This window comes from Penicillium chermesinum, assembly GCF_028974085.1.
Source record: "Penicillium chermesinum strain IBT 19713 chromosome Unknown utg000001l:1.0-1975020.0:1.0-1976611.0, whole genome shotgun sequence".
NCBI classification, from domain to species: Eukaryota; Fungi; Ascomycota; class Eurotiomycetes; order Eurotiales; family Aspergillaceae; genus Penicillium; species Penicillium chermesinum.
In genome coordinates, this window is record NW_026695311.1 from 1,335,204 (window position 1) to 1,355,251 (window position 20,048).

Sequence of the window (20,048 nt, forward strand, 5' to 3'; positions counted from 1 at the left end):
ATAGATAGATCAGAGGAATCTTCTTGAATGAAAAATGAAAAAAAAAAAACTCGCTATTTTTTTGGCGACTGATTAAATTATCATACACGCTGTCCTTCCCATTGCCCCGCCGTTATGTACACAGATACACGCTGCTCGGATTAAAATCCCATAGTGAAGGTAGCAGGTGCTGGATTTTTGTGTTGCTTTGACTCCTGAAGAAATGCTGCAGAGTAGAACATTGGAACAAAAGGAAACGGATATAAGAACAGAACATGAGCGGAGGAGTGGTGCATACAAGAGATTGGCGTAATGTCTCGGCCAGACCACAAGCGAAGAATGTCGGCGAAAGCGGTCGGGTGCTCATATCAAAGGCTCTGGAGCTTCATCATCAGAATAATCCCATGGCCACATGCTTATTGCGCCTTGGAATTGGGGTTAATCTGATCAAATCCCTCCAGAACACTATCCTGGACACTCGGCGTAACGTTGCCCTCGGCATCGTCAGCGGCTTTCTCATCCATAACGCCCTCGCTTGCGGCAGATGGGGTTTGGATGTTCTTCTCATCGGCCCCGATAGCCTTGGCCGCAATGCTCTTCGCTTGAGCCTCGCTGACCTTTCCATAAACAGCCATAGCATTGGCAATCATGCCACCCATGTCACCAACGTTACCGGGAACAACCACCGCAGTTCCTTCCCGAGCAAGCTGCGAAAAGGCATCAACGTACTTCTCAGCAACGCTCAGGCTAACTGCGTTGTGAGCATGCTCCTGTCCATCCCGGATAGCCTTGGCAACAGCCTCAATTCCGCGTGCCGTTGCCTGGGCCTTAAGCTGAATAGCCTGAGCCTCACCAGACGCCCGGTTGACTTGCTCCTCGCGCAAGGCCTCTGAAGCCAAGATGACAGACTGCTTGCGTCCTTCGGCAATGTTGATCGCACTTTGGCGCTGGCCTTCCGACTCGAGAATTTCGGCGCGCTTCGATCTTTCGGCTGTGACTTGGCGGTGCATGGCGGCGACGACGCCTTCGGGAGCGTGGATGTCGCGGATTTCGTAACGCAGGCATACAACGCCCCACTCTTGCGCTGCTTCGTTGATAGCTTGTGTGATGTTGGTGTTGAGGGTGGCGCGCTCTTTCAGCACGTGGTCGAGGGTGAGCTGACCGATTTCGGATCGCATGGTAGTTTGCGCAAGCTGGGAGATGGCGTATTCGGCATCTTCGACTCCGTAGCTAGTTCGTATGACTCGTTAGCAACATTATTCGAAGCACCTGCAGGCAGTTCGATACACGAGAGATAATAATGACCCTTGTAGCCAGCTTGATTAACTCACCTCGCCTTGTATGCGTCAAACACCCGGGTATAAAGCACCCCGTCCAGCTCCAACGTCACATTGTCCGCCGTGATAGCATTCTGGCTCGGAATCTCCAGGGCAGACTCCTTCAGGCTCTTCACGTAGGCGATGCGGTCTACGAAGGGATAAAGGATAGCCAAGCCTGGCTCGAGGATCCGGTTGAATTTGCCCATGCGCTCCACAATCCAGGCTGTCTGCTGCGGAACGAATCGTACGATGGTGTTGACGGGAAGGGATTGACGGCTTGAGAAGTAGCTGATAGGGGCACCGCTGCCGGGTTGCTGGGATGATGGAGCACTTGAGAAGCCAAAGAGGGATTCTTGTGCTTGGTTAGACTTGGAGTCTGAGAGAGGACGGGTTTGCGTCACGTTCGATGCGATAATTGACCGTGGGAGGCGGCGTTGTGGCGCAAGGAGGCCGGTACGGCGAGACTGAATGAGCCTCGAGGCCTGGCGGGTTGCACCCTCCATCTTTGGGAACCTTGGGTGGTGAGTATATGGAGGGGGGTAGAGCTTGAATGCGGAGGGAGCGGATAGTAAGCTGTTCTTGAGGTCGGGATCAAGCATCGGGGCTGTGTTGGTGCCTGAGGCTCTACGCTATTTCTGGACTAGCGTGAACTATACATCGTCATCTGATTCACGATGAGAGTATTCTATATTACAACTCCGATTGCGACGAAACGTGAGCGTCAAAGGAGAGAGGAGTCTAAAATATTCTAGGCATGTGTTAATAACGTTGAGATTGACTTTCAAGTCTGAATAAACTGAAGATGAAAGTGTGGGGAGAAGTCAGCAGACTTGAATTTTTTTAAACCTGGTGATCTTCTATAAGACTGCGGATGTCCCGATTAGGTCATGGAACGAGATTAGGAGGAATTTTTTTGTTAGCTAATCTCAGTCCAGGTGATTTACCCTATGCCTGGGTGTTAAATTATGTAAATGGGTCCTGACTCCTTACAGAGAACTCACTGGACCCGAAATCGGAGAAAGCCAGAAGCCACGCAGCTTCGACCTAGTGTAAATTTCTGGAAACGGGCGACTTCTCTGACTGGGGCACTTTCTTCTCGATCAAGTGTCAATGAGCAGGGTGCATGCAATGCTAGTGAGACCTGACTGACTACAAGAGAAAACTACCTCTACATCATCCAGAGCTTCAAGCCAAGTGAATATCTCATAAAGCTACCTAGCCACTTGGGTCCCGAGAATCAGCTCGAAACAAGACATTTAATCGTAAAGATCCCTGGGAAATGCGACCCAAACTCCGAGAACCAGCACAAGCACCACCGGAACTCATAGATAATGCAACAAGGCGCGGGCCTAGGAACGCAGGGTGAGGGTGATGTTTGACTCATACACAATACTTTTCATTTTGATTGAACCATTGCGTTGCTCTTGGTCACTCGGGTAACGGTGAACTCGCTAGAACCCAGAGCGTAGGGCAGAATTGGTATCGACGCTCGGGACAAAAGGGGGGAAAACGAATTCACAGGATAAGAACGCGGATCTCTATGAGCAGGAATGGGAACACATCATTTTTGGGCAACCCGAATCATTGGAAGCAGGCTTTGAAAGAGGAGTGGATATTGCTGTAACATCATGCCCGTACTCCGTAAAGTTTTTGTAGAAAAGATCCCTGGAAAGCAAAGCGAAGAAAAAAAAGGGCAAGAAAAAGAAGAGGATTTGAGATAACAATAGTAAGGTGGGAAAATGGCAAAGGGGAAGGGGGACAATCGAAGAAAAAAAGAAGAGAAAGAAAGGACAAAGACAAAAAAGACCCCAGGATAAAAAAAAACACACACACGAAAAGTGGATAGAAGGAACTCCGAGGCTGGCGAGATGAACGGGAAACCATGCCGCCATGTTGCAATGGAAATATGACCTCTCTGTCGACCTCTCATGAGGTGACGATGCATGCAAGACCCTTTAAACACAAAGATGCTGATCATGAATAAACGAGCAGGCAGGAGACACCAGTAATCAGAGGGGAAAAAGGCAAAACAAGTTGGGTGCAAGAGCCACGGAAAGCATATCAAGAGCAAAAACAACGAAACGGCTAATCTTCGATCTCTGCACTGCATGCCGCCGCACTTGAACCGTTGGTCGAAGGCATTGCGACGATCCTAGACGTTGCATTGGAAGCAACCAAGAGTCGACGGCGATTGTGCCTTTCCATCAGGCCACTTGACATGGCGGTTTGGACAAGAGTGGAGGCGGCGGCGTCATAATAAGGCCGGAGCCCCATGTGAATAAGATCAACTAGGACCGAAGACTCGATACGGCGTCCACTGTAAAGAGCCCATTCGTAATAGCCCATTAGAGCGTTAAAACCATGATAGACGTGACGAGTAATAAGATCATCAATGGCGGAGCGCCTAAATTCATTGTACAGTGGCAAATCGAAGTGAAATATCAGATGCTCCACCCAAGTGGCGTAAGGTGGAATGGAAGGCCGGGGTAGCAGGTAAAGGGTGCAGGAGGTTCGGGGTTTCGCGCATTTCTTTTATTGGTATTAGATTCTGTATTGCTTTCGTTAGACGCTTTGGATGGCTGGAATTTGTTCTGCTCAGACGTTCGGAACGGCCGACGGTTATTGGAATTCTGTCTGTAGTACCAGTCGGAACTAAGACGCATATAACGTTGTTAGAAACTACATCCACGGGGCCTGAGGGGCCTGAGGGGAAAGAGGCAATACATACTTAACGTGCGGGTTGGCGATTCCACAAGTAGAACAGAGGGGTGTTCTCAATCGGCGCGGAGCTAGTCCACTCGCTGGGATGACGTTGTCAATAAATGATTTTGGGATTTGGTACCGAGGGCCCTTGGAGGCACAAAATTGAGGGTAAAAAGCCTGGGGGTGTCCTACATGCAATATTTCAGTCGCTGCTGCCGGCGGAGGGCCGGATGGCTGGAATTCTGGAGCAGCGGACGAGAGAGGAGTCCGAGGGGCCCGAGAGGGGACTCCGTTTGGGATGAAGATCTGGGAGCCAGGGTGCATGGATCCATTCACAGAACTTTCGCTGTGGTTGTTGGGAGCAGCGTTCTCGTTCTTAGCCGAGATCCGGGACGGGGCTGGACCGTTTTTCAGAGGAGCAGGGTCGCGCTGATCCTCGGGAAGAACCCATTGAGCCCACTCTCGAGGGCGAAGGCGGTCCACACTATCCTCACCAATGACATACTCAGCATTTCGGAGATGACGCGAGACATGGCGGAGAAGCTCGAAATCTTCGGTAAGCGACCTGATGCGCGAAAAGGTAGCAAACAAGCCCAAGGGAACAAAACCTTGTCCATCCATCTGTTTGCGAAGGTAGATATCCTTGCACATGTTATCCACAGAGAAGTAGTAATCAAGTTGGGTACTCAGTAGGTGAACCACCGAGTAAGGTTCCACATATGGCTGGTACGGCACGGCGTTCATGGGGCCGTTGATCGGCTGGTAGTTGTTGTACATCGCAGTCATGTTAGTAGGCATCTGGTAGACGTCGTACTGGTTTCCGGAAGCGGGCAATGAAGGAGATCGCATAGGCAATCGGTTACCGTGCTGTGATCCATTCATGTAGGCGTGCTGTGATCGCTGGCGGTCTTGGTAGCCATATGATTTGTTAGGGACAAACGAGTTGTTTGACGGATGGCCGAACTGGGCATTTTGGCCGCCAAATGACGAGTAAGCGCCTCCACGGCCTCGGCCAGGGCGACCACTGCGAGAGTCACCACGCTCACGAGCGAACTCTTGGAAGTGCTCTCGGTTGGCGTCAGCAGACTTTGAGCCTGACTCAAAACGACGGTCATTGGCACGAGCGGCAGCCTGGGCATCCAAGCCTAGCTGAGCTGCCTTGTTGATGCGGGCATCATTGCTCTTAGGGAACTGCTTACCCTCACGCTGAGGACGAGCAAAGTTCTCGCCACCGTTCACTTGTTTACCATTTGTGGCAGGAGCGGTTTCCTCCGGACCACGAGTACCCTTTCGCTCATTAGCCTGGCCCTTGCGACCTTCAGGGGCTGTGACATCGGAGCCAGCAGAGCTTCGAGCCTGCGCTGGAAGAGACGCGGCGCGGTGGGAACCGTGGTCATTGCGCCCACGTTCGCCTGGGTTCTGCTTCGGGCCTTGGTTGTGAGGAGACTGTCCAGAGGCACTCTTCTCAGCAGGGGCACCATTAGCATGGGCTGCGCTACGGCCACCCTCTCGTCCACCTCGTGCAGGTTTCCGCCCGGTGCGATTACCTGGTGTTGGAAGCGGGGTGTTGAAGACGGCGGTCGGAACATGCTCAACTGGAATCCACTTTTCCTTTCCATGTGAGCGAATCTGGGGCTTCTCCTGCTTTTCAGTCTTGTCCGTCTTTTCCTGGGCCTTCTTCTTCTCCTCGCCTATGGCAACCTCGGGAGTAGGCCAAGAGGTAGCATCTTCAACTGGGGGAGGCGCGACATCCTTTGTCTTGCTGTTGTCACCCTTCTTGTTTGACCTGGAACTGTCATTGTCGCCCTTCTTCTTGGGCTTGGCATTCTCTTGCTGGTTATCCTCTGATTTGCCGGAGGCGGCCTTGGTGGCAGTAGTTGGCGTAGCCTTCGATTTGGCCTGCTGAGCCTCCTTTCGCTGCTGCCAAATGTTCACGGAGGGAAGAGGAGCAGCCTTCAGCTCCTTCGGTGGCTCGGGCTTCTCATCCTTTCCGGACTTCTCCTTGGGGTTCTCCGCACCGTTGTCTGACTTTTCGGTCTTCGCATCCGACTGGGCATGCTTGTCGGTAGCATTTTCATGTGTCCCATTTGGCGAATTTGAGGATGCAACTTCTTTCGACTGATTACCAGATCGAACATTAGGGGAGGAAGTCCTCGAGTGGGCGGCCTTGGAACGTGCAGTGTGCTTGCTGGTCACAGTGGTAAATTCTGATGACTTGCTCTCAGGCGGTGTCACCTTCTCAGTGTCCTGCGGGGCTTCAGTCGCAGTGGCAGCCACTGACTCTGTAGGAATAGTGCTGCTTGGCTCCTCGACCGGGAGCTCGGCTTTCTCATTCTCCAGAGTGGCTGGTTTGGTAGGGACTGCAGCGGCAGCACTCCCCTTGATAGCTTGTGCGTAGCTAAATGAACTCATTGTTGTTAAATGAGACAAAAGCTGATGATTGGGTTCGAAGACAAGATCCGTTCGGCGTCGCAGGATGATCTGCAGTGGAACGAATGCTTCGGCGAGCCAGGAGATCTCGTATTACCACTCACGCGCGGTATCTCCGGCACTGTTATGGCGATGGTTGATGGGAAAGAAGAAAAGAAAAATTCCCACCTGCTTGTAAACCCCACCAAGCGGCAGCTTCCAGTAATGGGACGACACTCCCAATAGGCAGCAGAATCAAGATGAGAATAGGAATCCGGGGTATGACACGGGAAAAAAAAAGGTCGAAACGCGAACTTCACTTGGCCGGGTACGGACTATCTAAGCCGCGAATCGCATCGGTAGGAAGTCGGGATCGCGTGAAGGTGATTTGAGGGTGACGAGAGTATAGCCGACGCGTAGAGGCTGTAACCGTCGCGACAGAAGAGAGGACGTGGTTTCGCACAATTAAATCACCTGGAGCTGATTTCCGTGAATGCTCTCTTTTCCGTATCGGAGATTTTCAACCTCGGGTCTCTGGGAGGAACGAAGCTGATAGAAACTCGATCGATGCAACGGTATCCAACGCGAGCGCAGGCAGGGACACAAGGAGTGTTTTGGCGAGCTGGGCCTTGTGGAGAAAGGTGTTAACGTACTGAGGGTCGAACGCTGGGAGTTCGGAAATCCAACGGATTGTTGATGCAGAAGCAGCGTTGGAACCGTTCTCACGCGAAACGTCGAGCCAGTTGAAATCCAAGGCTGAGAAATACCCAGCAAAGAAGACAGGCAGGTGGTGGGAGGAGAAAAACGTGGGAGGAGGGGTGGTAAGAGGGGAAGAAGAAGGGTAGGAAGCAACGGCAAAAAATATTATTTGGGTAAATTTGATTTGGGGAATCAGGGCATTGTGGTAGCGGGGCCGGAACTTACCAGGTGAAAGCCTTCAAGAGCAGGTCGCCCTTGACGATTCCCTACTTAGGATGAAATGAGACGTAGCTGCTTCACGCGAGTATCAATGCCCTTCTGTGAAGACTGTTATTCCTTGGGAGATTGTGGAATTTCGCATAGAAAAAAAAATCTCTTATTAGTTATGGGGAATGGATGGAGCCCAGCGGATTAATCCCTCGGTGCCGGACGCCCGCACACTGTAAATTATCAAGTAACTTTCCTTATGCTTACAGCTTATGAACAGCGCAACCTGCCAACAGCCAACACTCAGTACTCGGGCTCTTCCAAAATACATTTGCAGTAACACTAGCTCCTGCCAGGAGAATGTGCTCAGCACCATTGATGTCGCACAACACACAACGTTCCCCAAGGTTGAAGATGGAGAGGTCCCCTTTAGGACTAGCGCCCAGATGCCTTAGTAGATTTCCTTCCTGTTACCCGCCCATTACCACATTACATACGTTCGGCCTTTGCTTGCAGTCGCTGGATGAATTCTCCAGAAATGCTGCTCTGCTCTCCTAGCTGCAGAGGCCCTCCCTTCTACGATGCTTCCTACGTCATCCTCAAGCAACCATGTATCCAACCAGACTGATTCTCGAACGATGGATGATGAAATACTGCATCGGACTCTAGCTTGAGCCTCAATGATTCCAAATTCATTCTGGGTACCAAACGAAGATGTATTGTGCAAAAATTGACCTCAATTCAGACCTCTCAGGCTTCTCCGGCAAGTACAGGGGGGCGCTTAAGAAGGGCTATACTAAGACACAGCGGAGCCTCTATTGCGAACTTCTAGATCGAAAACTTAGACAACCTCCGACAGGCCTCCTGCTTGTATAACTAATGTGACCTCGTTATTAATAGCATACCCATCAGCAAAATCAGAACGAACACGGTCGTGATTGTGGCTTGGTCCATAGCTGATACTATCTTCTATTCTTTAAAACTCAAATGATAAAATGACTGTTAATTACTAGTAAAACAGCCTTCAGTTAACGGTTAACCCCCAATTTGGGGCCCACTGTCACCGCTTCCATTGGCCCCGGAGCCTCGCTCTACCCGATTACATGACACGGTGCGACAGGAAGTCAATTCATCATGCGCGTGATGGTTTGTTCGCTTTTCGCTTTTCCTCTACGCTTCAAGATTTTTCTCCTTTGCTCCCGATAGTACGCATGGGTACCTTTGTCGACTAGCCCCTCTTACTATTCCTTTTTGTACCTTTGACCACTACTAGTCTCACCTATTACCCTCGCCTTTTCGTCCAGTATCGTATATTCCCGTCCCGGATATACACCCGGCAGAGGCCTCGGGTACCTGGCGGCCACCCGTCTTGGAGATACCGTAATACAGACCCCGAATCTTGGGATAGCAATCCCTTGTGTGCACTGCTAGCCCTGCGCTTGGCCCATGTACCCGCATAAGGCACCCTGGGGTTTCCGTCGATGGGCTTTGTGCAGCCGGGCTATGGATGTGCTATTCACAAGCCTTTTCCATAGTACTAGGATCATGCGACAGAACAGATAACATAAATTTTGGAGACCATCCTATAATCCATGCATCGAGTCTGCATAGTGCATCCAAGTTGACTCATCGTCTCCGCCTTAACTACCTCAGGCTGGCAATGTAACTACTGTAGCGTCTTCGGCAACGGGGCGGCAACGGGGCAGCAACTTGAATCAGTAGAGCTGGAGCTCTCCAGGCACTCGGCGCCAAGCGGACAGAAACGGCGGAAACCAGATTTCGGCTGGGCGCAATTAGGGCAGAGGGCACGCGGAATCCGTCGGGATGCGGTGGAGTTGGTAATCTGATTACCGCGCACGGGGGACCTTTGGAACGTGCGATTGCTGTTTGTGTATTATACTCCGCTAGACTATTGTAGGGGTATATAGGCCCAGAATTCCTCGACTCCTCGCTATGAACAGCAAAATCCTATGAAAATGGAATCCTTACCGAGAAACACCAGAAGCCCGGCTACCAATGCCGCACACTAACTAAAACTTGCTCTCGCGGATCTCCCTCTGAGGCGCTGCTGGCGCTGAGTCGCGCGAGAATCTGCCAGACGAGCTTCCGTTTCATGTTTTCGCGGACGGGGATTTTCTCCAGGGCATCGAAGCCGTTGAAGTATTTGAGGAAGACGGGCCAGTACTTTCTCGTCAGGCTGGCATAGTCGTTTGAAATGTCCGGGCTAATGCTCTCGAAGGACTGCTCTGCCGTCGCAGCTTCGGGGAATCGGGACACGATCTCGTCCAGCCACCTCGATTCGAGCGGGGATGCGCGGTGCGGTGAGTGAATCAAAGACGATAGACGTAGTGCAGTTGATCGGTCCAGGAGCTTGTGGGAGCGTCGAAGTTGGGCTTGCGGGTCATTACGGCCTGGCATTGGTGTCTCGTCACCACTGCCATGGCTTCCGAGAGAGGATGAGGAAGAAGACGCGGCATCGCCATCCTCGGAGGTGTTCCGCTCATCGCCATCTTCAATGGCAGAGCTAGCGATCCCTTTGGCGAGGTAGCGGTCGACTTCCTCCTTTCGTAGAGCTAACTCGACCGCTAGCTTGATTTCGGGTGTGACTTTTACTCGGGCAAATGTGCGCAGCTGTGTGACCCAACCTCCACGGAGAAGCCAGGCCAGAATAGCAAAGTAAGTTTCCTTGTGGTCTTTGCTAGGAATGAAGCTTCCATAGGGGCGAGGCGTGCCGCTCAAGGTCGAAAGCATTTTTGGGAGACTCGGCATGGTTGGGAACGCGGTTTGATAGGCAATAGTTGCAACTTCAAGCTTGCTGAGGTCGCAATTAGGAGAGACGATGTAGGTGTCTCGCTGGTGGAGAGGGGGGATTGCTCGAGCGCGGCGCCAGTAAACCAAATGGCTAGCCAACATCTGGATTGTGGAGAGTGATATGCCTGAAGAAGCGGAGATTTGCGCGAACGATTTGGTAGGTTTTGAGCAACTGATGTAATGTGCCAATGCTGGAGCAAGCGTGCCACCAGAGGCTTCAACGTCTTTGATAATCGCTGCTTCACTGTCAAGCAGCAATAAAGCAAAATGCCTTGCCAGTACATGATGAGTTGTACCGTTCTCGTCAGTGGCGGGTTCGTCCACGGGAGTCGCGCTATCTGCGGTTGTTAACCAAAGGCCTGGATATGACTTCTCCCCAGGGCCAGGAACATAGGAGGTAGATGTTAGAGGAGGAATTTGGAGCGAGATAGAGACGTCCGGGCTGAGTGAAACAGAAGAGATCTTCGACGCTGAGATGCTGGTATACACGGTATAGATAGCTCTCGCCAGGGATGACTTGTTGATCAGATCCGTGTACAGATTGTGGGAGAGCGATTCTGGGAGAAATTAGTTCATGGGTCGCAGGTTATAGCTAAGCGTCGATCCACATACTGTTCTCTCGAGCATTTCGCCGCATCTGTAAGATATGCTGCGATTCCCTCCAGACATAGTCCGTACGAGCCTGCTCCCATTTTAGAGCCTTCGCGAACTTCTTGATCACATTTTCATAGATCTCCTTCACCCGTCCGGAGTACTCCAGCAACGGCGGATCCATGACAAACACCACATTGAACATCGTCATATGATCCTTGTCCTCAGGATCACCCCCAGAAGGCTTCCCACTAGGCCTCCAGCCACTCGTCGATGCTCTCTTCGAGTCCGTCGGCGAAATTGTCGAATCCGCAAGCGAAGCGATGCTCGCAGTAAGATCAGATACCGGCTCTCCATCCTCCTCTGCCGTCCTCTCCGCAGCCTCATTATGCCCCAGCTCCCCGCCATCCCATTCCGAAACCTGCTTCTTCTTCTTCTTCCGCCGCTGCTTCCTCCACGTCCCATCCTCCCGCACAAAAACAGGCCATCCGATCAGCGCAAGATCATTGATCCCCACCTCAAACCGACGCTTGTGCCATGACCGCGACGGACTAAGCAGCTTCTCCCACACACTCCCCGGTAACCCCAACAACGATTCCCACGGCGCCCGAAATGGACCTGCCCGCCCATCATCAGACGCCTCCTCATCGTCAGATCCCACCCCCGTCCGCTTCCTGTACGCAGAACCCCGGCCTGATCCCAGTGATCCAGGGCGCTGCGCCTCCACCACTGTCCCAGGAGACCCAACCAAGGACCCATGATCCTCTATTCCCAGCCCGAAATTACTCGTTCGCCGGCCCAGCGGCGGGCCCGCAGGAGGCGGGTGGGGCTCGCGCTCGCCGCGATCCTCCTCATCTTCGTCTGAGCTGAGTCCGCTCTCATCGCTGGAGCTTGAGTCGGTGTTCTTGTGGCCCTGGCGGGTGCGGGTGCGGGAGATGCGGCGGCCGCCTTTCGTGGTGGTTCTCAGGCGGTTCTCGTGCAGTGGGTTGGGCGGGTAGTGGAAGACTAGGCGGGGTCCAGCACGCGAGCGCACGATGAGGATTATGGCCACCAGTCGCGGGTCTGGTGGCCGGGCGATTGACGACATTGTGCTTGGTGTGAGGGGGGGTGAAGTGGTCTGGAGGGTCGCGTTGGATGTTCGGGAATTCCCCGCATTCGAGCTTGAGCCAATCGTGGAGCAGAGGACTTTTAAGGTTGGTTTTACAAGGTAGATATCTTGTCGGCACTTGGTGATTGGCCATAATTTTATGATCTTTATTCTAATGCGTTCTACGCTCTTCCTAATTGGATGGAACTAATTGGCAGGGTAGGATATAGAGAGCTCGTGATGGTGATACGGGAACTGCTGTGTCACAGACAACCGGCTAAGCTGGACCTTGAATTTACACGAACCGAAGTGTCTACATAAGTTGCTAGGCATTATCAAAATTATGAGCGATTTTCTTGTGGGCCTTTGTAAGTGGCTTTTTGAGAGGGGATATCATGAGATATTCATTCCATGCAATGTATATGTCCAGTTTCTGAAAAGCGCCCGACAGATGCGCCTTGCCCCCCGCGAGTCCAGTTATTTTATATCGTACAATGAATTCCCATCATAAACGTCTTCGCTATGTTTTTCTGTCCTGGTCCGATTTTTCTGATGCAGCCGAGGTGGATGTGTCGTTCGGTTGGTCCTCTTTGAATACAAGACCGAGGTTCTGGAAGTTGTCTGGCGCCATGAGGTTCCTACAGGACCAATCAGGGTTAGCAATGTACAGATCGGCACTCTCCTCCAAATCCTCTCTTTACGCTCAAATGAATCAAGCCACGGTGAGGCCTTGTATCTCGCAAGTTTTGTAGAACCGATACGTACTTGTCCATTCGACAGGCCAGATAATCCTTGGCCAATTTCCGACAGGCCTCATCGTTGGTACCGCGGTTAAGCTTGATACATTTCAAGTAACCCGAGATAATGTGCTTGCATTCTCCTAGATTCCAAAGGTCCATCAGCCATTTTCGCTCCTGCCAGTGGAGGTATTCGTCGGCATCGCCGCTCGACTCGAGGACATCAGACTGCCATACCTTCGTGGTCGAGAGGAAAGCTTCCGCGCTCTGGTCTAAAGTTGAGAACGTAAGCCCTCGTGTCATGGAACTTTATATGCTGTCGATCAAACAAAAGCGCAGTCGCAGTACAGGAGCTCAGGCGGGCTTCGGAGCCTTCAGCGCGGGGCACTCACGGTGTGGGCTTGTAGTTCACTGAACCACCTCCAGGAGCTCCGAAACTCATATTGAGGGTATTGGAGCTTGCTCTTCTCAAGTAAGAGGAGGAAGATCGCGACTCGGAGTTGCACGGTTGGAGTCTGGATTCAGGGAGACAAATGGAGCAAACGAGACAAACACCCGCTCGTCCAACCGGAAGTGCAGGAGGCGGGGGGGATGATGTATTCGCACTGTCAAAGCCGGACCTCGCGCTGGAATTGGGCGAATCGGTTGCTCGGAGCTAATCAGAGCCCATAGTTTGTTATTATGACAGGTTTCAGGAATGTTTGACGAATTTACAGGTTTAGGCGGACCGTTGCCCCGCAAAAGCATATATATAGTGGAGAGCTCTTGAGCTCTTACTTCATCTACACTTTTGCTCGACTCTTCTGCATCGCTTCTAGCCTTGAAATTTGAGAAACATTCTTAAGTTACTGAATCTCGCCAGCTTAGTCTTAAGATGCCTATGTAGGTGTTTCCACATCTCTAACCTCCCCTCATCGGAGTACGTCATTAACGAGTCTAGGCAACTCGACGGAAGCTGCCAGTGTGGCGGCGTCGAATTCACTCTCCAATCCCAAACTCCAGTACCGTACCAGCTCTGTGCATGCAGTATCTGCCGCAAAGTGGGCGGCTATGTGGGAAGCGTGAACCTCGGTGGCATCGCCGACAGCCTGCAGATCCACAAGGGCAAAAAGCTGATCAAGTGAGGACTCCTACCATCAACACGAAAGAGAATCCAGTGAGGGGATGTGTAATGTGTGTACCGATGAATAGAAACTGATGCATTTTGAGCAGAAAGTACAATGCTATCAAAAACCGCGGGACCTCTGATGAAGAAGTCTGCTCATCCGAGCGGAACTTCTGCTCCAACTGCAGCTCTATGCTTTGGCTGTGGGACCACCACTGGCCTGAACTGATTCACCCATTTGCCTCCGCGATCGATACTGAGCTTCCTGTTCCTGATGAGATGGTTTGCATCATGAACGGCTCAAAGCCGGCGTGGGCACGATGGCCGGAGGGAAAGAAGAGTGTGCATGAGTCTTATGGAAATAGTAGTCTCGAAGGGTGGCACAAGGAGCATGGTTTGTTTGTGGAGTGAAAGTATTGGTTCGATGAAGCGAGGAGCCGAGGCGTTGAATTAAGGATGAGGGGAGCATAGGCGTTGAATAGAAGACGAGGGGAGCATAGGTTTTGAATCAAGGGTGAGGGGAGCATTTGATGATTAGTTAGGAGTATGAAATGACGGGGCCAGACAGATGTTATGCAAGTAAATTCGATCTTTGTGCCAGTATTTGATGCTAAAATCTTGGCTGATGACTGGAGTGCCCTCAACTTGTGCCAAAGGTCTTTTGTTAGTGCCCAAGGCCCATGACTCGTATACCAACAAGTAGATAGACACCGATGCTGATCGCAGTGCAAAGGAAAGTTGATCAGAAACCTTTACGTAGCCTTGTATAAAGGGCTCTTTCATGGCGCTAGCATTATTCGTGTAATAGGAACGGTTGCGCCCGTAATTGTCACCAATGATTTTACGAGGTTGTAGCCGTTGGGATCGAATTGGACGAGTTCCCGGTCGATGATGTTGAACCTGATTGGGAAACAGAGGACAGTATTCTGCAGTGTCTTCAGCCTACGAACCTCTGATAAGTGTACCTGATATGTGTACCATGTTTGAAACCAGACTCGATTTGGATACGAAGAGTACCTGCGCAAGTATGAGAGCGTCGTCATGTGGGATAGGTATGTTGATCCAAAAGCTGCTGAAATGTGCAGTTGTGGTACCGAACAACCAGCAGGGCAGGCATTTTCAGTACTATAAGAGCGACGATGGGAGCCATGCTAGTAATGATGTGCTGGTTTGTATACATCATGATTTACGACTATTCTTACGATTTTCGACAAGCTATACTGCTACTAGGTACGTCTACTGAACTACTAAGATGTCACCTAGGCAGCTACGCTATCTATGAATACCAAAATTCAGGTTGAAAAGTATATATTCAATCTATTAATGGGTATCACGGGGAAACAGGTATCCTGGAATCTTATTAGCAGTTGACTCTAACAACAGGCGATGATGATGATGTGTGAAGGAGAGAAGAGATCAGTTCTCCAAGGTGAATCAAATGTTTTATCCTCATAAAGAATAGGAAAGAACACAGCGAATATTTGGGGTTCATCAGGAAAGTAAAAGGGCTGACTGCGAATGCTGTATACTCACATTAAGAAAGAGGGGATTTAAGGGAAACATGGAGATCCTAAATCTTTGATCACGTCGAGTCAGCAACAGCACTCGAAAGGTATGCAAATGTGAAACGCGATATGAAGTCATGGCAGTTTGTCAGGCTAAAAAACTGTTAGCAGACAGCCTCAATGGCAGCGGTAGAATCGACAAACCTCATTAAATCAGATTTTTTGTTTAATGTTCATTCTCGCAGAAACGAGTCAAACAGTGTGAATAAGTGATCATCATAAAAAGTATGACCATGACGGGCAGATGTGCAACGATGGAAGAAATTTGATTACCTATGATCATCGAGTTAGAAAAGTTAAGAATTTTCTTGGGCAAACAGTTGATGATCATGGGCATCGAATCAGCTGACGAGTTCTCAACAAGTAGTCCAACTACCTACGCCCACAGAGTTTGTACGCCCTGTTGTTTAACGGACGTGGAGAGAAAGATACATTTTGTCCGCCCGTTCGTTCAAATTTTCTTCATGCAAAGCACATGCCGCAACCGGGGAGGGATTGACGGGGAAATAATTTACCTAGCCAGATTCAGAGTTAGCATGATGTATACCAAAAGTGCTATTGAACAGGTGGTAAGGTTGAGGGCGGAGTCAGACAAGGCTGAAACTTATAGATTGACAAGATTCCACATGATAACTTAAGTTCGAGGAATGCCATAGCATGTCAAAGTATCATCATCCGAGGGGAAGGGTCGGCAAGAATTGAGACCAAAGCTTCGCTTACCTTTTACAAAAAATTCTCATGCACGTCGAGGTATAAAACAAGCATCTTTGTTCAGGTGACCTGCATGTCGAATTGCCGAATAATAAACATGAGCAGAAGCTCGAAGCTCCTGCTTCTCCGTACGGGAAAAAAAAAGCAGGCACTGCGGAAGAAAAAAAAATTGTGGGTGGAGCGCGGCATATAAACGGGAGAAGTGCTACGGCGGGCGCGGTGAGCTCAAGATGTAGTTTGTTTATGCTGCAAACAATTATGCCAAAACTACCTGACACAGCACGTGACAGACGGGGATCTGCGTCTGGTCGATGTTCTTATATTCTTGATTCTCCTCTTTATAATGTAGCGAACACCTCTTACCAGACTACGGAATTGCTCCATGTGGAGCAGCACATGCCTTTTGTTGAAATTAGAGGACACTCTCCCAACTTACGACGACTAGTAACGCGATTGAATCAAAGTGGCCAGTGCAATACTTCGGTCTCTCTGGCATAATGAACACCAGTCCATCAACAAATTCTAGCTTCTCTGTGACTAAAACTGACCTGATCTTCCAGAATGATTGATATGAATGAGTGGCCCATTAGGTTATATTGAAAGGTCTGCTTCTCCGGTAGACCGTGCTCAGATGGTACTAAGAAGCGCTAGCCTAAAGTCGTATGCGGAAATTGGACGCACCTCAGCGAACTATCCACAAGTTATATATGCACGCGGAATTGAAACACGGAATGGCAAGCCCCTAAGCATGACTTCAACTATTGAGTGGTGGCCACTGAGTCATTCTTTGGGTGCCGACCTCATCCCAACGTCATCCAGACGGAGCCTACTTATATCACCCCTTCATCGCGAAACTATTGGGTCTCGCCAAAAACCATTTTGATCCCTGAAATTCAACTTCCATTCTCAACTCAAGCTTAATATTTGGGCAAACAATCCGTATCGGGAGATTGTCCATCAGAAAGCCACCATGACTAAAGCTAAGCTAAACACCGGAGCGGAAATTCCAGCTATTGGGTTCGGAACGTGGCAAGACGCGGATTCGCAGGAAGGTGCCGTTCTTGAGGCGATCAAGGCTGGTTATCGACATATCGACACAGCGCACATGTAAGTAATCATAGTTATCTTGTACTTTGACCGATGAGTAACAAGCAGAACCAACCTAGCTATGGCACTGAAAAAGCCGTCGGCGGTGGAATAAAAAAGAGCGGTGTGCCTCGAAAGGAACTCTTTGTTACCACCAAGCTCTGGAACAACAAGCATCACCCTGACGACGTTGAAGGAGCCCTGGACAAGTCCCTCGGCGAGCTGGGGTTGGACTATGTCGACCTGTATCTGATCCATTGGCCCGTTGCCTGGAAGCGAGGAGAGGAGCTTTTCCCGAAGCAAAATGGCCAGATTGTTGTGGAGAACATTGATCTTGTTGACGTATGTCGTCACCTTCTCATAACTGACCGCACAGCTAATGAGAAGCCCGATAGACCTACAAAGCTATGGAAAAGCTTTTGAAAACCGGTAAAACCAAAGCGATTGGTGTATCTAATTGCTCGAAAGCAGAGGTAGAAAGAATCCTCCAAAACGCGTCTGTCGTGCCGGCAGTTCATCAAATGGAATGCCATCCGTGGCTCCAGCAGCGCGAGTTCACCGAATGGCACAAAGCCAAAGGCATCCATGTCACCCACTATTCGCCGTTCGGAAATCAGAACAGCCTGTATGGTTCCAAGGGTGGCACTGGGAAGCTCATTGAGGATCCCACCCTGGAAGCTATTGGCAAACAGTACGGAAAAAACTCGGCTCAGGTTGCTCTTGGTAAGCCAAAACACGAGATAATATTGTAATAGGATTCAAACTAAGTGCTAACTTTGCGTGATATAAAGCGTGGGGAGTCACACAGGGTCACTCCGTCCTTCCCAAGTCGAAGACTCCGTCTCGAATCAAGTCGAACTTGGAGGGCGACTTCAAGCTGAGCCCAAGCGATATGGAGAAGATCTATGCGATCAATCGGAAGATCCGATTCAATGATAGCAGCGGAGAATTTGGTAGAGACTTCTTCGAGGATTTGGAAGATAAAACAGGCTAGAGAGTTCTGGAAAGGGTCTCGTCCAGATTGAGAACATCCGGGGTCGAGAAAGCTCAAAAAGTTAAGTACTAGGAAGCTTCGTGGTGCTTTCAGGAAACCCAGAGATAGGAGAATGGAATCAAAAATGAAAACCAAGTTTGAATAGATTTCACGGTTCCAGACCTTGACGCAGACTGATGCTCCACATTGGCTCCCCAAGCTAGTTTACCACCAAAAGCTTTATCATGCTGATTCCCTCGGCGTTCCGTATCAAAATCCAACCCATCAGGCACCCTCAAGCCGGATGACGGTGGTTATTGATAAACCTCATTAAATACCTATCGCGGTAAAGCCAAGAATCTTCCGTTAGACGCTGCCTCAAGTAACTTCCTGAAAGAATGCTTGCGCTTGGGCTGAAATGACAGCTACAACTCGCATGTTCCTCTCTTCCTTGACCGCCCAAGAATACACGTGGTCTCAGGCCGACGGTCCACACTCCTTGAATATACTAATGAGATGCGCATAGCGAATGCTACTATTATTTATGATAAGCATCATGGAAGCCCACCTCCCCGAGGCAGTACCGGTAGCAACTGACATGAACAAGAGCAAGCAAGATTCTCGCGCACGAGGTCCTCTAATCCCCAACCACATTAGCTGCAGTGACCCTTACGCGGTCTGATATCACAATATGGACGGTGGATTGATCGTCGTTCGTGATCGAATTTCGATCGACCACACATGACGTCATTCCAATCGAGGCCGATTCAAGGGAGTGGACGGTCACGTCGACCTCGGGCCTTCCCAATGGCCTCATAATTAGAAAGATCTCCAATAGCAATGAACAATGGATTTGCGCTGGTCACTCCAGCCTCCCGAGGTCTAGGCTTCGCCTTTACCCAAACGTTGCTCACCAAAACAACCCTGCCTGTTATAGCTACAGCCCGCAAGAACACCTCCGAGCTCCGAGATCGCCTGCTGTCTAGCGACGTCCCAAATGGCGCAAAAGAAAGGCTTCGCGTTCTAGAAGTGGACGTTACAGGTACAAAAAACCAGAAAAAAAAATCAATCTGGCCCTCTAGCTGACTGACATAGATGAAAACACTATATCTTCAATGGCAGAGACCATCCGCGAAGATTACCCGGACACACATCTCCGAGTAGCACTGGCCGTTCCAGGCATATTGCACGTCGAGAAATCACCATCCCAGGTGGACGCTGGAGCGGCCTTGGATAGCTTCAAAGTGAACTCTCTCGGCCCACTGCTGCTCATGAAGCATCTTTCCCCATTTCTTCCAACGAAAGCTATCACGGGTTTCCCAGAAGCTGATGACCAAGAGCTAAAATTGCCTTCCCATGCAATATACGCTATCATGGCGGCCCGCGTGGGCTCAATATCTGATAACAGCTCTGGCGGCTGGTATTCTTATCGTGCAAGCAAGGCGGCTGTCTACCAGCTAACGAAGACCTTTGATTTATACCTCCGAGGACGATGCGCGGAGAGGGCACTGGCTGTCGCGTTACATCCAGGCACTGTGCGTACGGATTTTACGAAAGAATTCTGGAAGGGGAGAGATATGCTGGAACCTAACGACTCCGCGGAGCGTCTATTGCAATTTCTTGTAAATATGAAGCCGGGGCTGGGAGATGGAAGAGGGAGATGTTGGGATTGGAAAGGAGAAGAGGTGCTACCATGAAAGACATTGTGGAATGGGAAAGTTCCGTAAAACATGGCGGCTTTATTGTTCTATATACATTCATCTTGCAAACAATAACTTCCCTTTTTGTCCAGAGTCACTTGGGCTCTTTATTTCCTTCCGCCTGCCATTGAATAAGGAATACGTGGAAATGGAGCCTCCACACTTCAAGGCTGCGGGCATTCCTTCCGCTGTAGTAGGTCGAGAAACCCACAAGACCATAAGATGCTGGTGTTTTGGTGCTGAAAACCCAAACCCGGACTTGATGGATCAAGCCCATATAGCGGTAAATCGAGAACTTGAAAGTCATTTTGATCATCTTTTTGTTACGAGCCCTGATCCTCGTGTTTGTCTTGATCAAGCCCTTTG

The 20,048-nt window shown here is 50.3% G+C and overlaps 8 protein-coding genes across 8 annotated transcripts; 4 read left to right on the plus strand and 4 right to left on the minus strand.

Moving 5' to 3' along the window:
* Nucleotides 1-395: 395 nt before the first annotated feature.
* N7468_000516 (SPFH domain-containing protein) lies at nt 396-1,897 on the minus strand (the record flags this gene model as incomplete). Its single annotated transcript, XM_058469813.1, has 2 exons — nt 396-1,209; nt 1,311-1,897. 2 exons carry the CDS (start codon nt 1,895-1,897, stop codon nt 396-398), a joined length of 1,401 nt encoding a protein of 466 aa, XP_058335844.1.
* Nucleotides 1,898-3,383: 1,486 nt separating this feature from the next.
* On the minus strand, nt 3,384-6,413 carry N7468_000517 (La domain family; the record flags this gene model as incomplete). The annotated part of the gene is made up of 3 exons (XM_058469814.1): nt 3,384-3,702; nt 3,753-3,950; nt 4,027-6,413. 3 exons carry the CDS (start codon nt 6,411-6,413, stop codon nt 3,384-3,386), a joined length of 2,904 nt encoding a protein of 967 aa, XP_058335845.1.
* A 24-nt stretch (nt 6,414-6,437) lies between these two features.
* On the plus strand, nt 6,438-6,656 carry N7468_000518 (uncharacterized protein; the record flags this gene model as incomplete). The annotated part of the gene is made up of 1 exon (XM_058469815.1): nt 6,438-6,656. One exon carries the CDS (start codon nt 6,438-6,440, stop codon nt 6,654-6,656), a length of 219 nt encoding a protein of 72 aa, XP_058335846.1.
* A 2,670-nt stretch (nt 6,657-9,326) lies between these two features.
* N7468_000519 (nitrogen permease regulator 3 family protein) lies at nt 9,327-11,805 on the minus strand (the record flags this gene model as incomplete). The annotated part of the gene is made up of 2 exons (XM_058469816.1): nt 9,327-10,684; nt 10,740-11,805. 2 exons carry the CDS (start codon nt 11,803-11,805, stop codon nt 9,327-9,329), a joined length of 2,424 nt encoding a protein of 807 aa, XP_058335847.1.
* Nucleotides 11,806-12,325: 520 nt separating this feature from the next.
* On the minus strand, nt 12,326-12,984 carry N7468_000520 (coiled-coil-helix-coiled-coil-helix domain-containing protein; the record flags this gene model as incomplete). Its single annotated transcript, XM_058469817.1, has 3 exons — nt 12,326-12,443; nt 12,571-12,849; nt 12,935-12,984. The coding sequence occupies 3 exons, from the start codon at nt 12,982-12,984 to the stop codon at nt 12,326-12,328; spliced, it is 447 nt and encodes a 148-aa protein (XP_058335848.1).
* Nucleotides 12,985-13,416: 432 nt separating this feature from the next.
* On the plus strand, nt 13,417-14,058 carry N7468_000521 (GFA family protein; the record flags this gene model as incomplete). Its single annotated transcript, XM_058469818.1, has 3 exons — nt 13,417-13,424; nt 13,483-13,662; nt 13,755-14,058. The coding sequence occupies 3 exons, from the start codon at nt 13,417-13,419 to the stop codon at nt 14,056-14,058; spliced, it is 492 nt and encodes a 163-aa protein (XP_058335849.1).
* Nucleotides 14,059-16,893: 2,835 nt separating this feature from the next.
* Nucleotides 16,894-18,003, plus strand: N7468_000522 (aldo/keto reductase; the record flags this gene model as incomplete). The annotated part of the gene is made up of 4 exons (XM_058469819.1): nt 16,894-17,030; nt 17,090-17,351; nt 17,405-17,732; nt 17,801-18,003. 4 exons carry the CDS (start codon nt 16,894-16,896, stop codon nt 18,001-18,003), a joined length of 930 nt encoding a protein of 309 aa, XP_058335850.1.
* Nucleotides 18,004-18,822: 819 nt separating this feature from the next.
* Nucleotides 18,823-19,679, plus strand: N7468_000523 (short-chain dehydrogenase/reductase; the record flags this gene model as incomplete). Its single annotated transcript, XM_058469820.1, has 2 exons — nt 18,823-19,024; nt 19,078-19,679. 2 exons carry the CDS (start codon nt 18,823-18,825, stop codon nt 19,677-19,679), a joined length of 804 nt encoding a protein of 267 aa, XP_058335851.1.
* Between the last annotated feature and the right edge of the window lie 369 nt (nt 19,680-20,048).